The 18,909-nt window shown below is 43.1% G+C and overlaps 1 protein-coding gene across 3 annotated transcripts in view; it reads left to right on the top strand.

Moving 5' to 3' along the window:
- LOC120064304 (histone-lysine N-methyltransferase SETD5-like) overlaps window positions 1-18,909 on the top strand; it is a 50,717-nt gene that overhangs the window by 8,379 nt on the left and 23,429 nt on the right. For all 3 annotated transcript variants that reach the window (XM_039014801.1, XM_039014793.1, XM_039014784.1), the window contains exon 2: window positions 14,379-14,638. In XM_039014801.1, the coding sequence (XP_038870729.1) occupies window positions 14,568-14,638 (71 nt within the window). In that variant the 5' untranslated portion in view covers window positions 14,379-14,567. The remainder of the gene's footprint in view (window positions 1-14,378; window positions 14,639-18,909) is intronic.

Genomic DNA, 18,909 nt, shown 5'->3' with positions numbered 1-18,909 from the left:
TTTCCCCCCCCCCCCTCTCGCTGCGTTATTTTCATTTGAAAGGTTTGCATAAATGATGATTGAATTCTGCCAAATATTGTTGGATTTGAGTGAGGAGCTTTACCCTTCTACCTGCTTCAATAACCTTAGCCTCTCTTTTATTTTCTATTTTTCCAAAACAGAAAAATATGTGAACAAATGTAGCCTATCCTGTTATTTGACTATCCCCCCCGCAGCTCAAATGTGAAGCGCTCATCCCAGGCCGTGTACAACACATGATTGCAGAATCAGTCTCTGACGTCAGTGTGTGAATGTGTGTGCGCACAAGAGGAAACGAAAGAGGTATGAGTTTGGAAATATTTCTCATTGAGGCCTTGATTTCCTACTTGTTCCCCAGAAGATGGCTATTCACCTTTTGATCAATGTTCTATCCTACTTCTCATCACCCACCACACATGTTCTGTCAATTCAGCCAGTACGATGTGCATCAGTAAGCTCCTTTGTCTTTGAGCCCATACCCTCAATCTAGACCTCAAGCATCAGTTGTCCTCTTTTTCTGATGCCAATCAGCCACAATTAAAAATAACCCACAGCGAAACATGCTAGGCTATAGCCTACCCCCGTGCTGAAGCAACACGTCATTGAAGAATCGAAACGTGAGACTAGCTTTTCTGAACCACTTTGTCCACTTCAAGTGTATTTCTCTAACGTTCTGCGGGGGTTAATGAGGCTCGCGTTGTGCTTAGGGCTATGGTCTTATATTACGCTAAAGGTTTCTGGTGGGCACTCACAAAAAGTTTGCTAACAGTACTTGTGCGGCATTCACATTACCAAGGTACTGTATCCCTTTTGGAGTTTTTGCATGTAAGGTAGCATGTTTTTCAAAAAAAAAAAAGCATACGATAACCGATATTTAAAAATGTAGCTGCCTTTTTTTTAAGCATTCCAGTAGTTAAATAGTTAACACACACACAGACAAACATTATTCTGTTGGCATTTACATATGTCCCCATTACCAGTAAAACATAATCAAAACCTATTTCTTTCACTTACTTGCTGTGCTGTTTTGTTGTTCATTTGTTCAGTCTCAACCAGGATTTCATCATACATGTCAATCAGTGAAGTCTGTCCGTGGCCTCCCTTCCTTGGTGCGCACTGTCACTGTGTCCGTTTCCATCTTTTCCAGCTCTGTCTGTAACATTTCTCATAAACCCTGTTTCTTGTCTGCATCGAAGTAGCAGTCCTTCTACCTAGCATTGAGCATGGTGACGACAGAGGCTCAGAGAGACTGCCACCAAATCGCTTGTTCACAGCCTCTTGTAGAGTACTTTTTTTAACCCCACGATGTGTGCCGGCAGTTTTGCTGAGCAGGCATTTCAATGCCATGACAGAGTGTATCAAGTCCGCTGCAGACGCACTTGAGCTTATTTTTCGAGTCAGTTGTTCGAACGGCGCTAGGAGTGTGTTCATGTTTCAAACATGTTCTCTAATGCCATTGAAATGGCAGCAGCGGTATGAGAACCAGCACGTTCTTGAGCATGCATTATGGCTTTCCTCAGTACGAAATCCTCGTCGACCCACTGTGCTGTCAGACTCCGCATGCTCACGGGGCTGACAACGCTTGTCCAAATGTCAGTCGTGAAGCTAATAGAAGTGACACTCATAGATGTGTGTTTCAACAATACTGTCTAACTCCGGTAGGGCAACATCTTAAAAATAGCACCTACTTGGTCATGTGTACCGAGGCTCGACCAGTCGGCGAAAGCCAACATCATCCACAACGGAGAACGGTTGATTGTCAAGGGCAATGAATTCCGTTATCTTGGTGTTAATGGATTTCGCCTTTGTCTCGCTGACATTTTCTTTCAAATGACTGCTCGACTTGAACTTGTTTACTTGTTGAAACTGTGCGCTTAGTATTTTTCTGATTTTGTTCTGTGTAGCGCTGTATTTTTCATGCAGTCATTACATCATCTACCTAAGTTATTATAGGTATGCACGTCAGCTTTGACATCGGTTTTGCACATTGGCTTTTAAACTAGACATTGGGCCGATGTTGGCATTTTTAGCTAATATCGGCGTTTTCCGATATGTTCACCGATATATCGTGCATCCCTAGTCTGTACGGTAATGTGATTGCGGTATTGCAGAATACGCACAGCCATTGCAGTGTGGTTTCGGGGTGACAGAGTGTTGGTGTAGGCTAATCTTTGGCGGCCAAACATGGGAATGACTTGACAAGGTGTGTGTCTGATGTGTAGGCCTACTACTACGTGCTAGTAACAAATTATTTCTGTGCGACAGACGTAGGCCTAGCCTAATTTTTCCCATGCAAATGCTTTCAACGAACGCCACAGTAAGTAAGAAAATGTTCGGGTATACTTTTTTTTCCCGGGGCCAGCCAAAGTTAGGAGCTGAAGTCTACAACCCTCCGTCCGTTATTGGTCAACTATAGTGGTCAACTAAGTTTGTCATTCAACAAGAGATGACTCGTTTTCATTTTTTCATTGAGAATACTGCATCGAACATCTTAGATGTAAAATTGCACGACTAAGATCTCCTCGGCAAAAATGTAAAAATGTATGGCAGATTTCTTGCGTTAGTTTCCTGCGTTAATTATGAGTATACTGGCTATGGCATCTCAAAATGGACAAGCAGTACTATTGCCTCTTTTCCCATTTTTCAAGCAAAGTTTTTTTTTTTTTTTTAAAGGAGTATGCAAGCACACTCGTTTGGTTCACCTGGCCGACCTCAGCTGGCCGCCAGCTGAAATGAGGCATGCTGACGCCTTTACTCCGCCCTGCTACACTGTAGCTAGGTGTGTAGTTGTTGTGTGTCTGTGTACACATCCTGGTTTCTCTCCCCCTTCTTGTGATGCCATACATGCACTATCCCTCCAGGGACAAGTGTGTGTGTGTGTGTGTGTGTAGCATAGCTTAACTGTCTGGAGAGTGAAATAAAAGAGAGACAGTCAGTGAGGGACAGACGGGGAAGAGCGGAAGCAGGATAGGGAGGGAGAAAGTATTCTCTCTGCTGTTCATTTTGTGTCCCCCTCAGACTCCTCTCCAAAATGGCCTCTTCTAGTGAAGTGAAAAGACTTTGAGGCCATTGGTAATTTGAGCCTGGAATTCAAGGCTAGGGGGAGCAAACAAGGGAAAGAGGGAGAGGTAAAGAGGCCTTTTCTTTTCCCTTTTGGAATTTATCTCTCAGTTCACCGTCTGGTTGTTTTGGAACAAGGCCCAATCGTGAACTCCCTTTGAGGCCTCGCAGGGAACCGGCTATTTCTGTCCCAAAAAATAGTACAGCTCTCTCGCTTCTAACAGTCAAGTTGTTTTTAATAAGCACTTCTCTCTATTTTATTTTACCAGGTAAGAACCATTTGAGGCTAGGCTAGAAACCTGTTTTACGAAGGTGACCTGGCAAGAAGGCAAAACAGGGAAATGATGGTGTGTACTTTTTTACAGAAATGCAAATACACACAAGACTGTTACAACCCTGGCCCAGCGTCGTCCGGGTTAGGGGAGGGTTTGTCCGGGGGAGCTTTACGTGGCTCATTGCGCTCTAGCGACTCCTTGTGGCTGGCCAGGCGCCTGCAGGCTGACTTAGGTCATCGGTTGGTGTTTCCTCCAACACATTGGTGTGGCTGGCTTCCAGGTTAACCGGGCGGGTATTAAGAAGCCTGGTTTGACCTTGTTTCAGAGGAAGCATGACTCTACCTTCGCCGCACCTGAGTCCGTTGGGGAGTTGCAGCGACGAGACAATATTGTAATTAGATTGCAATTGGTAATTCCCCAATTTTGTGAAAACCCATGTATAAAATATGTACAGATCAAACATTTGGGCACCTGCTCATTCAAGTGTTTTTTTTTATTTATTATTATTATTATTATTTTTTACTATTTTATACATTGTAGAATAATAGTGAAGACATAAACTATTAAATAACACATGGAACCATGTAGTAACCAAAAAAGGCTTAAACAAATCAAAATATATTTTATATTTGAGTTTCTTCAAAGTAGCCACCCATTGCCTTGATGACAGCTTAGCACACTCTTGGCATTCTCTCAACCAGCTTCACCTGGAATGCAACTCTCCAACGGTCTCGGGTGAGGCGAAGGTAGAGTCATGCGTCCTCTGAAACATGACCTGCCAAACCAGGCTTCTTAATACCCGCCCGGTTAACCTGGAAGACAGCCACACCAATGCGTTGGAGGAAACACCAACCGATGACCTTTTCTAACAGTCTTGAAGGAGTTCCCACATATGCTGAGGACCCGTTGGCTGCTTTTCCTTCACTCTGCGGTCCATCTCATCCCAAACCATCTCAACTGGTTTGAGGTCGGGTGATTGTGGAGACCAGGTCATCTGATGCAGCACTCCATCTCCCTCCTTGGTCAAATAGCCCTTACACAGCCTGGAGGTGTTTTGGAGTCATTGTCCTGTTGAAAAACAAATGATAGTCCCACTAAGAGCAAACCAGATAGAATATCGCTGCTGTGTTAGCCGTGCTGGTTAAGTGTGCCTTGAATTCTAAATAAATCAGACAGTGTCACCAGAAAAGCACACCCACACATCACACCTCCTCCATTCTTCACGGTGGGAATCACACATGCAGAGTTCATGCATTCACCTACTCTGCGTCTCACAAATACACCGTTATTGGAACCAAAAATCTCAAATCTGGACTAATCGGACCAATGGACAGATTTCCACCGGTCTAATGTCCATTGCTCGTGTTTCTTGGCCCAAGCAAGTCTCTTCTTATTGGTGTCCTTTAGTAGTGGTTTCTTTGCAGCATTTCGACCATGAAGGCCTGATTCACGCAGTCTCTTCTGAACTGTTGATGTGTCTGTTACTTGAACTCTGAAGAATTTATTTGGGCTGCAATTTCTGAGGCTGGTAACTCTAATGAACATATCCTCTGCAGCAGAGGTAACTCTGGGTCTTCCTTTCCTGTGGCGGTCCTCATGAGAGCCAGTTTCATAGCGCTTGATGGTTTTTGCGACCTCACTTGAAGAAACTTTCAATTTCTTTAAAATTTCCCGTATTGACTGACCGTCATGTCTTAAAGTAATGAAGGACTGTCGTTTCTCTTTGCTTATTTGAGCTGTTCTTGCCATATGGACTTGGTCTTTTACCAAATAGGGCTACCTTCTGTATACCACCCCTACCTTGTCACAACACAAATGTTTTGCTCAAACGCATTAAGGAAAGAAATTCCACAAATTCACTTTTTTAACAAGGCACACCTGTTTAGATTTATTCCAGGTGACTACCCCATGAAGCTGGTCGAGAGAATGCCAGGAGTGTGCAAAGCTGTCATCAAGGCAAAGGGTGGCTACTTTGAAGAATCTCAAATATAAAATATTTTTTGATTAGTTTAACACTTTTTTTGGTTACTACCTATTTCATAGTTTTGATGTCTTCACTATTAGGTTTGTCAACTTTTGACTGGTACTTTATATACGGCTCGGATTTTCTGACTATAGTCTACTTGTTATAGATGAACATTTTATCTCAAAGAAAAGTTACTAAATGGTTCCTCAGATTTAAAGGGGAATTCAACTCGGAAGTGTAAAATTGGCATGTTGATCTGTACCTTAAACGCTTTGTATATTATTCCTTCATATCAAACCTAACACGAGGCTTGAATCTGCAACAACATATTTAAACATATATATATATCAAACATTTCTAGGACCAAACCAATCAACAGTCGCCTATGGATTGCCGTCAGCAAGTTCCACTCTAATCAAGAGACAGTTATCGCTGTCCAGCTAGAAATAAATGTTGGGCAGCAGAGTTAGCCGACCTTGACGTTAGTGGAGGCAGCTAGGCCATTAGCTAACCCATTGTTGTGGCTAGATGCTGGTAACTAGGCACTGGGAACGCACGCAAGCTAGCTTTAAACGTAGCTAAGTGACCAGTTCAGAAATGCCATGCATCTTAGTACTTTTACTAGGCTACCCATTACTGGACCCACCACTACAGTTGAACAATAACTTTATACAAGGGTGGATCAAGGTCTGTGTAGTGCGGAAGAATGATTTTGTTGGAAGCCTTAAAAGCCACACCCTTGTGACTGTGTGTGTACATGTGCAAGTTTTGAATGCGTTCATGTCTGTGTGAGAGTCAGTCAGTGCGTGTGGGTGGCCTTCAGGTGACCTTGCTCTAAGCCAAATCCTCTCTCTGCTGCTGCTGCTGGGTTCACACGCTCCCAGGGCTGCTTCTTCTTTCTGCAGCCACAGTCTGCTCTGCTTCCTGGCTGTCCTGCGAGGTGGCTGGGCGGATGAGACGGGGAGGGGAGGGGGAGGAGTGTGGGTCAGTGTTCCAGCGTCTGCGTAGTCGTGGAGTGTGGATCACATGACCGGCTGCCCAGCCTAATTCTGGATGACTCACCCCCTAGTAATGTCTGTCTGGGCAAACACTGCCCCCGCTGGTTGTCCTTGGTACTGTTCCTGGTGAGGGGAGAGGAAGGCCCAGATAGAGCTCCTGCTGTAGGGGCGGGGTGGTGGTGACTGAGGAATCTGGTGCTTGTTTTTCTCCACATTGGAAAGCACTACTGGCCTTGGGCAGTGAACCTTTGTATGGAAGGGAATGTCTGCGTCCCAAACAGTACCCTATTCCTTATTTAGTGCACTACATTTTACTTTTACGTATTGACCCTCTTATCCAGAGCGTACAGTCAGACAGTAACCCGTAGGGCTCTGGTCAAAAATAGTGCACTGTATTTGGGACGTGGAAAGTCCGTCCCTGACAGTCATTGCCATTGCAAGGCTGATCTAGGTGGAGCAGTGCCGCCAACCTGGCCTGCACACAACCCCATGTCATAGATGGCAGCATGACTCAGCATAGTGTTTGTGTAATGTGAGGTATTATAGGTGGCTCTTTGACGTTTCCCCTTGTGCCATACATGCACTAGTTACATGTGGATGTGTAACTGTTTGTCTGCGTGTGTGTGGGAGGTGGCACCAAATGCCATAGAAAGGTACTTGTAATGGACACTTCCCGATTTGAGTATGGAACACTCTTTTGCTATGAAGCAGTTGAAATATCCGACGTTAGTTGACATTGTTCTGGCAATAGCAATGTCATTCTGAGATTGTTCTGGCATTTCTCACATAGAAATTTAATTGGGAAGAAGGATGTTTGATATGCTTTTTACATTTGTACCTATACATTCTGCCTGCAAGACCCTGTGCAGAGCAATTCCAGCGTGATTTAGGTGACATTTGCACACAAAATGAGAAACAAAATGTTTCACAGAATTGACTTATCAGGCATGAATGAAAATGTGAATGTGTAGATTTGCAGAACCCCATAGGGGAAGTGTATACACAATTACTTCAAAGTGGTATTACTTAGAATTGTGTAACGGAACAGCAAAACTTTTGTTATGGATGTGACGGAAATGGACATGCATTTTTGCGAGAAGGGACACAACGGCCACTTTGAAAGTAAGGCTTGGCTACACTAAAACAACTACAATGAAAATGCAGCAATTGTCATATTCTTTAGAGAGGAAAATTTACCGTTATGGATATGACATTCTTTATGGTTGTGACTCTGTGTAAAAGGAGTGTTTTTGTATATTAATTATTTCTTCACCAAACTTAATCATAATACTTGTATAATCTGAAAATGCAGCGCACCTCAAAGATCCAAGAAATCTCCAGTGTCTTGAATAGTTATTGCATAGGCTATCAAAGGGCACTCGTGGGTCCCGTCTTAACAACCAGAAATGCAGAAATGTGCAATTTTTTTTAATTTTATTTTACAATTCTTTATTTGAAAATCTCTGTTTTCATTGCGAATTAGAGTGCTGCATACCTCAATTATAGAAATATTTTACCCTTCATAACACTAGAGGAGAATGTTGTTATGGATGTGACATTCTGCGTTATGGATGTGACAGGGTCCCAAAAGACAAGACAGCAAGTGATGACACTGCACTCCGTTTCAAATTTACAACGTTTTAGTCATTTCATTCTAGATCATTAATGACAGATGTTTTATTTTAAAATATTATTAGCAATCCACCTGAGTGACAGAATAAACATACAAAAACTCAATTCAGTGTTTTTTAATTTTATTAGCTCATGCTTTGTATTAATCTCACACCCTATAATCTGCCAGCACAGGCTCGATAAAATGGTATCTCCTCCCCTTGTTGTCCTCAAAAGGACACAGGGAATGGACAACTTGACCTGCAGCCACCCAAGCCTTGTCGTCCTTGGCTGGCGAGATGTACACAAATCCAGTGTGGTCGTTTCTCCTCAAGAACTGCATTTCAACAGCATCAGTCAGTCTTAATCTGTTACCAGTCTCACAAACTGCTTGTATATACACTGAGTTTCCCAAACATTATGAACACCTTCCTAATTAAGCTGCAACCCCCGCTTTTGCCCTCAGAACAACCTGAATTCATCAGTGCTTGGACTCGACAAGGTTTCGGAAGTGTTCCACATGGATGCTGGTCCGTGTTGACTCCAATGCTGCCCACAGTTGTCAAGTTGGCTGGATGTCCTTTTGGGTAGTGGATCATTCTTGATACACACAGGAAACTGTTGCGCATGAAAAGCCCAGCAGCGTTGCAGTTCTTGACACAAACCGGTGCTCCTGGCACCTACTACCATACCCTGTTCAAAGGCACTTATATTTTTTGGTCTTGCCCGTTCACCCTCTGAATGCCACATACATAATCCATGTCTCAATTTTCTCAAGTCTTAAAAATCCTTCTTTAACCTGTCTCCTCCCCTTTCGTCTACACTGATTTTAAGTGGATTTAACAAGTGACATCAATAAGGGATCATGGCTTTCACTTGGATTCACCTGGTCAGTGTAAGTCATGTAAAGAGCAGGTGTTCTTAATGTCTTGTAGACTCAGTGTATACCTCTAACCCCCCCCTAGACTCAGGGATTGATACACCCATTTCATTCCCTTGTTTATTTGAGCTAGCTGGACTCATTCCTCCCTTACCTCTACTATATCTTGACACGTCATTATGTTGTCTTTCCTATGAAGGGTTAAACTTCAATTTCGTTATGTGAAATGGTTAAAATATAAGTTTCATTGAATTATAACCTACCAATGGCATGGGTTTGCACTTTCGTAGACCTTTCTTGTCAGATTGTAAATCACCTCAGGCTTGCCAGCTGCAGTTCACAAGCTTGACTTTTAAGACCTTACTTATAAACCCCCAAATTTTTCCTTTATATAATAATAATAATTTTATTTCATTATCATTAGTAGGCTTTGTATAGCAGCCTTGTATAACCACCATCGAGCTGTAGGCCTAATAGTGCATCCTGTTTAGTCTTAAAACCGTAACTTACTTAGGCCTATTTCAATATTTTTATATAGGCTACTGTATCAATCAATCATTTATTTGTTCAGGTCTTTCATAGCATACTTGTCATTCATGATTTGAAATGCAATCAAGCATTTTAGTTTTTAAAATAACAAAGCAAACATTGAATAATTATCGTTAACAATAAATAGGCCTGAACCATTCCATTTCGGGAATTGTGTTCACAAATGAATGCGTCTGTTTTTAGTCTTTGCTGTAATAAAGGCTTTTTTTTTTTTTTCTTTTTTTACGTGACGACTTTTTGGTATGCCTATAATTTATTTAGAGTCCACCTGTGGCAAATTAAATATCGGACATGATTTGAAAAGGCACACCTGTCTATATAAGGTCCCACAGCTGACAGTGCATGTCAGCAAAAACCAAGCCATGAGGTCGACGGAATTGTCCGTAGAGCTTCGAGACAAGTTTGTCGAGGCACAGATCTGGGGAAGGGTACCAAAAAACTTCTGCAGCTTTGAAGGTTCCCAAGAACACAGTGGCCTCCATCATTCTTAAATGGAAGGAGTTTGGAACCACCAAGACTTCCTAGAGCTGGCCGCCCGGCCAAACTGAGCAATCGGGGGAGAAGGGCCTTGGTCAGGGAGGTGACCAAGAACCCGATGGTCACTCTGACAGAGCTGCAGAGTTCTTCTGTGATGGTAGAACCTTCCAGAAGGACAACCATCTCTGCAGTTCTCCAACTATTAGGTCTTTATGATAGAGTGGCCAGACGGAAGCCACTCCGCAGTAAAAGGCACATGGCAGGCCGCTTGGAGTTTGCCAAAAGACTCAGACCATGAGAAACAAGATTCTCTGGTCTGATGAAACCAAGATTGAGCTCTTTGGCCTGAATGCCAAGCTTCACTGGAGGAAACATGGCACCATCCCTACGGTGAAGCATGGTGGTGGTGGCAGCATCATGCTGTGGGGATGTTTTTCAGGGAATGGGAGACTAGTCAGGATTGAGGCAAAGATGAATGGAGAAAAGTACAGAGATCCTTGATGAAAACCTGCTCAGGACCTCAGACTGGGGCAAAAGTTCACCTTCCAACAGGACAACGACCCTAAGCACACAGTCAAGACAACGCAGGAGGGGCTTCGGGACAAGTCTCAATGTCCTTGAGTGGCCTAGCTAGAGGCCAGACTTGAACCCTCTCGTACATCTCTGAAGAGACTCTCCCCATCCAACCTGACACAGCTTGTGAGGATCTACAGAGAAGAATGGGAGAAACTCCCCAAATAGAGGTGTGCCAAGTTTGTAGCGTTATACCCAAGAAGACTCAGGGCTGTAATCGCTGCCAAAGGTGCTTCAACAAGTACTGAGTAAAGGGTCTGAATACTTTAAATTTCTTTTTTTTAAATGCATTTGCTAAAAAATTCTAACTGGTTTTTGCATTGTCATTATGGGGTATTGAGGGGACGAAAACAATAACTTTTTAGAATAAGGCTGTAACGTAACAGTGGGAAAAATCAAGTGGTCTGAATGCTTTCCGAATGCACTTAAAGAGAGCAAGGGAATAGGAAATATTTTTCTTAAACAAATTAGGTGTTTTGTTAACAACTTAAGTCAGAAATGGCTGTAATTATGTTAAAGCTTCAGCAACACGGACAGCGCGATACACACTTTTGATGTTCTGTGGTGGTCGCTGCAGCAGGGAGTAGAGCGAGAGACAACGGGTGCTAGTCAGTCACGCCCAGCGCAGCAAGTCTGAGCCAGGCCCAGCCTCCATCTAGTCATTTGTGTCGTTATTGTTTCGTCAAACAGTTTGCTTAAGGCATCAGACAAGCTCAGTGCATATAGTTTAATTGATTAAAACACATAGGATATGGAAAAAATACACGTTTAAAAATTTCAACCAATCGATTGGTCGAACGAATGCTCTTGTTCGACAAAGATCGTTTTTTTGGGGGGGGGGGGGGTGTGTGACAGCCCTAGTTTGAGTAAACTCATGCTTCCTACCCTTTAATACTCTACACGTGTAACGGATGTGAAATGGCTAACTAGTTAGCGGGTACGCGCTAATAGCATTTCAATCGGTTACGTCACTTGCTCTGAGACCTGAAGTAGGGTTTCCCCTTGCTCTGCAAGGGCCGCGGCTTTTGTGGAGCGATGGGTAACGATGCTTCGTGGGTGACTGTTGTTGATGTGTGCAGAGGGTCCCTGGTTCGCGCCCGTGTCGGGGCGAGGGGACGGTTTAAAGTTATACTGTTACATTGATGCTGTTGACCCGGATCACTGGTTGCTGCGGAAAAGGAGGAGGTTGAAAGGGGGGTGAGTGTAACGGATGTGAAATGGCTAGCTAGTTAGCGGGTACGCGCTAGTAGCGTTTCAATCAGTTACGTCACTTGCTCTGAAACCTAGAAGTAGGGTTGCACCTTGCTCTGCAAGGGCCGCGGCTTTTGTGGAGCGATGGGTAACGATGCTTCGTGGGTGACTGTTGTTGATGTGTGCAGAGGGTCCCTGGTTCGCGCCCGTGTCGGGGGGACGCCGTAAAGTTATACTGTAACACACGTACATCATGTTTTAAGAGCGGGCTCTCTGGTACTTTTGAAAATATGACACATTTTATTCAAAGAAATTGATATATGTAATTAACCAATCATAGCCCTCATTTTAAGATTGCAAATCACCAGCAAAGGGAGTTCCGTTTGAATCCATTTTCCCATTCACTGTGTTGGTGGTGCTAGGGATGTGACTGTTTTGGAATTTGAGCTTATGGTAATTGGCCAGGGCAATGTACAAAGTCACCGACATAACCGGCCAGCGGGAGGTCAAAAAAGGGAAGGTCACAATTCTGTACACTTGTTGGATAGGTTTTATTAAGAAGCATATTTGAAAAAGGCAATTACACTTTGTTATTATCATTCAGGTTATTACTTATAAATATTAAGATATGCCAGGTTGGAGAGGATCTGTCGCATTTCTATAATAATAGTCAAATTTAAAGATATGCTTACCTGTTCTGCATATAATTGTTTTTAATACAGATCCTATTTCGACGCACAACACCATTCAAACGAAGTCAGGTGGGTTTTCTCCCACTTTTTCCCCAAAATATTCGCATTACGTCACACCCTGTTGCTGCGGCCATTCGATGGCATTGGCATGTTCGTCAGAGAGGACGCCGTAATGAGATAATAATCAAACGCTCCTGTCATGATTTAAAGAGATGGAGTCCAGACAGGCTACTTTAGGAATTGTTCTGAATAGACGTATAGAGAATCAGCGAACTCATACATGCACACCCCAGTAAAAGCACCCGTCAATCAAAGCTACGAGCATACGCCAGACACAAGCAAATATTTCTCCTTTCCTTTAAACGTATTAAAAAAAACGAGGCTTTCCGAAAGTAGGCTATAAGATAATGATTTGACAAGGAACGTATGAGGGGTACAGCTATGCTATAATGTGAAGATGAATTTGACAATCATTTAAAATGGAAACAAATACACGCAATATGCCCATAACCTATTTATCAGCAACGCTGATTATCGAGGGGGGGGGGGGGGGGGGGGTGGAAAGATTTTTCAAATACTGTGAGGAAGTATTATCATTTGAATGGATGTAAAAAAATATATATATTCTAAAAATACTTACTTGATATACTTTGAGGTGAAGGGAAAAAATGACTGAAGCCCAGCTTATTATTGGTGGACATGGTGAGTTAAGACAATCAGACTGTCCCCAAATGGGCACTTTCCTATATTTGACATTTGCGAGAAGCAGGCAAGGTACTTCTATGCGTGCTCAAGCGCACGTGCCGTCAACATTAACAGGACCGAGAAACCAGACAGATGCTCATTGCTCACATGGCACACACATAAATTATGGTTTGTAATGAACCCAAACTCGTTTCTCACAAGTGTGGCAGGTTGTGAACTCTGCAAACAACGTTTCCACTCCGAGAATGAGAACAGTAAATGACTAATACATGCGTTCACAAATTTATGAAAGAAATTACAAACGGTAGGTTACCACATGGGCATTCATAAAAGTGCATTGTGGGCCTACACTGTATGTAGCCTAGGCTACTATTCTACTTTGCGGGGTTAGGAGGGTGGCAATTTTGTCTCGGCTAGTGCAGCATACCAGCCAGGACAGAGCCTGACCAGCGTTGATTAGTCTATAAATTAAGAAATTATTCTGTATCAAATTATACCATCCCATTTTGGAGAGGATTGGCGCATTGTCCATTTGACACAAGATATTGATAAACATCCTTCCTCCCAATTAATTTTCTTTGTGAAAATTCAGAGCAGAATCTGAGATGCCAAAAATATTCCCTGTCCACACTGGTGTGGAAACACCCCATAAACATTAGGCCTATTCTCCAACTTGTCTAGGAATTAGGCCTAGGTGCCGACCCATGGTATTGAAACTCAATCAAGTTCATTGTTCACACACACTTACAGAATATGGGGCTGCAGCAGTTTTCCCCCTGTTTTGCATTTGGCTTTTAGGTAAGACAGAGTATTGCTGCTGAGCCAGTAACCGAAAGGTCGCTTGTTCGAATACCGGAGCCGACAAGGTGAGAAATCTGTCGACTTGCCCTTGAGCAAGGCTCTTAAACCTAATTTGCTCCACTGGCGCCATATACAATGGCTGACCCTGCAAAACAATTCACACAACCTATCCGGTGTATGTGACAACTTCTGTAGCATTTCTTTTAGGCTTCTTGTATCGATTTACAAGCCCCAACATTTAGAATGACCTTTAAAATTGTATGACTCACGATAGTTCATTGAGAATCCAAATTAAATGGTCCAATTGTGTATTAACAGCAGCGGGAAACCCAGTTTTATGCTTGTCCGTATATTGGTGTTCTACCCATAGAAATATAATCTAGATTATATATTTCTAATGGTTCTACCTGTATTTTAGGCTATACCCAACTCTCAAGTTCATGGGGTCAGAAGTGTCTTTTGTTGACTCTTCACTTGTTTCCGTGTGTGTGTGTGTGTGTGTGTGTGTGCGCGCTTGCTGGTGGGCGTGTTTGGGTTGCGTGTTTGTCTCACTCCTGACCTGTCCTCTCGCTCTCTCCCCAGGTCTCCCCATGTCCGTGAGCCGTCGGCTGCGGCTCTACGGCACCCCACCCCTGGAGTGGTCTGTCACTACAGTTCAGACCCCGTGATCCCCCCCCTCTCCTCCTCCCCCCTGTCCCATCCCACCCTCCCCCCTCCTTCTCCCTCCCCCCCCCTTCCCCCTCCTCCCTGCGCGCCGCTGTGCTGGACGTCATGAGCATAGTAATCGCGCTGGGAGTCACCACACCAGAAACGTCCTACTCAGATATGGCTGCTGGATCAGAGTGAGTACCACAGGGGAGGGGGGGTTGAGGATAGGGATGCTAGGGTTTGTGTGTGTGTGTCCTCTCTTTTCACAACCCAACAAGCCATGTGCAGCAGTTCAAAACGTTTCTAAACTAGCTGTTGCTGTGTTTCCACTGTGGTCAGAATCAGGAAGTGACCAGGAGAGCTGGAAAGTGTAGGTCACAGTGAAGGCCTTCCAACCTAGACCAGGAAGCTGGGGCCCACCACAGACAGAATTATGCTTGGGCGGTATCCCGATTGTCATACTTTCATACCGACCTTGTGCCATACCAGGATATTCGGTAATATCAGCACTGAACACGGGGGTGCTCTTTTCAAACCCCACTGAGCCTTTTTAATCCAAAGGTTCGCAATACTAACAATTACATGTAATATCCCATAGAGAATGCTAACAAGTGCATTGTGAACATTTTATACAGTGTCTGAGCTAAATTATTTGCAGGACAAACATCCCAGCTCAAAGTTATACAAGTAACTCAAAAACAAATATTAGACAGCAAAGCTCTTGATAAGGAGGAGATTCTCTGCTGTTACCAAGCGACGCTTCTTCCAAAATCAAGCTAACAAGTTAATAAATGAGCAAACCTAATACACAACTGCTGAGCATTCAGCACATTTTAGACCGTTAACTTAATAGTTAAAAGATATCCAGCTTCCAAACATTTAGTTGCGAATTCCATACCGTAACTAGATCACCTGGCGTGTGCTCTCGTCGTTGTGTGCTTGTAAACAAACGCCACGTGACTAGGGAGTACCAGTAAACTTCGTAATGAAAAATGTTTCGGGTGAAATGAAGAATGATCTTTATCTGCTAACGTATTGTTCAAGTTGACAGCAGGTATTTAAGTAGCTACAAATATTCACATTTTATTAAAAAACTTATAAATTGTTTTAATGGTATTGAAAACCCATCCCGTGCTTATTTCCGTATACCGCCCAAGCCTGGACAGAATACAGGAGTACTACCGGATGCCTTTCTATTAGTGATGCACCGATATGACATTTTTGGCCGATACCGATATCCTATATTTCCCTTGCCAAAAAAAATGATACCGATATTCCGAATTTTAACGGCCTATTAAGCATTCTTTTACAGTTAAATAGGTAACACACACACGGACGCAGCGGTCTAAGGCACTGCATCTCAGTGCAAGAGGTGTCACTACAGTCCATGGTTCGAATCCAGGCTGTATCACATCCGGCCGTGATTGGGAGTTCCATAGGGCGGCGCACAATTGACCCGGGTTTGGCTGGGGTAGGCCGTCATTGTAAATAAGAATTTGTTCTTAACTGACTTGCCTAGTTAAAAAAGGTTACACACACATACACACCACACTGACCAAAAAGTTATTTTGTTGGCATTTAAGCATGTCCCCATTACCACTAAAACATAATCAAAACCTATTTCTTTAACTTGCTGTGCAGTTTCGTTGTTAATTTGTTCAGTTTCATGCTTAACCAGGATTTCTCATACTATGGAACGCCGTTTGGGTGTTTGTATCAAATAACACTATTTGACGTGTCAAATAAGCTTGTTGACCAATCAGGACCTGAAAATGACTGCACGTCACATAATAATTTAATGCGTTTATTCATTTTTTTACATAGTTATTACACGATCACTCGTATTTCATGTGTTATGTTTCATCGATACGTATGCTATGATGCTGGTAAAGTTGTCTCGCGCACCTACTACAGTGCTGGTCATAAAAAAATGCAAGCAATGTTCATCCCCAAAAACATAGCAAAACGACATCCACTTCAGTAGCTAGCTAACTATATAGCTAGGTGTCATCTAAAATGTGGTCAGACCCATCTATTTGAAGCTAGCCACAATAAGGATTAGGCACAATAGTGGACTTTGCTGGTAGCCTTCAAAATAAGTATGTCATTGACAGTGATGCAAATGAATACAAATAGTATAATTATGCCATAATTGAATAGATCATGCTAAACGAGGTTGGAATATTATATAAAATTAACAAAAGACAATTTGTTAATTTGACATCTGAAATCACACTGGATGTATTCTACTTTAGAATTGCGTTTAGGGCATACTTATTTCACTGTACAGCCTTACCTATGGATCAATGACATGGGGTATCAGTCTACTCAGTGACACCCAGAGAACATTAAAGTTGTAGCTCTTGCGGGACTCTGAAACAACTGTGAATTGAGCCACATTTATTATCAACCTAATGTGTATTGAACACTATTCCCGAGGAAAAACAATACTGCATGGATGTTTTGGAGTCTCTCTGAGGAGGACATTGGGAAAAAATATCTTGGGTATTGAGTAGACTGATAACCCATTTCATTGATCCCCAATCTGTAGGTACGGCTGTACAGTGCAATATGAATGTCAATACACACAATAGGCTGACTGGGGAGGTGAGTCCCGTGATAAGAGCTACAACGCTAATATTTGCGTAAACTCTTCACAGTTGTGTTCTGTGGGTGTCACCAAGTAGACTGACCCCATTTCATTGCTTCACATTCCAACCTTGTTTAACATTATTTAGTCTAAATATGGCATGATTCCACCAATTGTAACCTTCTGCATCACTGTCAAATAGGAACTTTTATTTTGAAGGCAAACTGCAAATTCCACTTGTACCTAATCCTTATTGTGGCAGGTCGAGCCTCAATAGCCGGTCAGGTCGAGCCTCAATAGCCAGATGAAGCTAGCTGGCTGCTTATAACGTTAGCTTTGAGCAACACGGTTAAGTAGCTGGCTAGCTATTTATTTGAAGTTCAATTTCAATAGGCGAACAACAAGTGGTTACCTACGTAATACTTACTCACAAGGATTCCTAAATCATTGCAAAAAATAATGAAAATGACTGCAGTTTCTACTGGTCATTTGTTTTCAGGCTGGTTGTATTGGTGCTAGCTAGGTACCAAGCTAAAGCTAGCTACCCCAGAAGTTGTGGTCAAACAAATAATGCTTCATTACCAACGTGGTATTTATTGTAAATGCATCGTTCGTGGCCGGTGTCTGCTTGTTTGCAGACTTTTTTGTGCAGCTTTGACAGTGCTACTGATAGTAGTGGTGGCGCGTGACTTGCACATGCAAATTCAGAACTCGCATTCTATAATAGAACTGTTATTTGACCTGTCAAATTTAAAAGCTTATTTAACGCGTCAAATAGTGTTATTTGACGTATCTTTTTTGACACGCAAAGACCCAAACGGCGTCCCATAGTATGTTGTGACGCCAATAGCTGTGACGCTATTACTGTGTAACTCCGTTAGGGCAACATGTGTACCGGTGCTCGACCAGTCGGCGAAAGCCAACATCACCCACGACAGAGAACGGTTGATTGTCAATGGCAATGAATGCCATTTATCTTGCCGTTAATGGATTTCGCCTTTTGAGTTGTCTTGCTGACTTTTTTTTTTTACTCTTTCAAATGACTGCTCGATTTGTTGATTGCTTGATCCACACAGCAGACACCGTGGTATAGATTAGGAATGCTGTGTTGCACGTGTAGCGCAACATTTTTACATGGAGTCATTACGTCTTGTACCTACGTTATGTAGGTATGCACGTCAGCTTTGACATCGGTTTTGCACATCGGCGTTAAACTAGGGCCGAGCCCGATGTTGGCATTTTCAGCTAATATCATCCGATACCGATATATCGTGCATCCCTACTTTCTATCTATGGGGCAGAAGGCAGCGTGAGAGACCATTAGGATATGAACCCTCCTTCCCCTGTCAGGCCTTGCACTCAACCACCCCTTCACATAGTGTTTGCGCCCCAAATGACACCCTATTCCATACATACTGCACTACTTTTGCTAAAAATGTATAGAGAATAGGGTGCCATTTGGGACAGAACCTGTAACTGATCAGTGATGACCCCAAGGATGGCTGAGGCTAAATCAGAAAAGTATTGGATCAAGAGCCAGCTGCTCTGCTGAGTGCTGTATGAGGAAATGGCTCCGGACTGCACAGGGAAAACAACCTGAACCCAGTGCTCCTACTACCCTGTAGGTGAGCCAGATGACTGAGCTTCAATGGAATGTAGCTGGATCAGGCTCTTCCCCTCCCCCATACATCTCCCTCTAAGAAACCCAACCTGACTCAGGGGAAGGCATGCAGGGTGGGGGATTTCACCTCACATGAAAACAATGAGAAACAGAAAAGCAGACATGGGCGACATTTAGAAAAATCACCAGCCGGAATGTAATATTTTCTTGTTTTGACATGTAGCCTTTTGACATTTGATATTGTTCGGCAGGGC

The sequence above is a fragment of the Salvelinus namaycush genome, chromosome 2 (genome assembly GCF_016432855.1).
Source record: "Salvelinus namaycush isolate Seneca chromosome 2, SaNama_1.0, whole genome shotgun sequence".
Classification (NCBI taxonomy): domain Eukaryota; kingdom Metazoa; phylum Chordata; class Actinopteri; order Salmoniformes; family Salmonidae; genus Salvelinus; species Salvelinus namaycush.
Note: the sequence above shows the minus strand (reverse complement) of the source record. Positions and strands in the feature narration are given on the sequence as shown.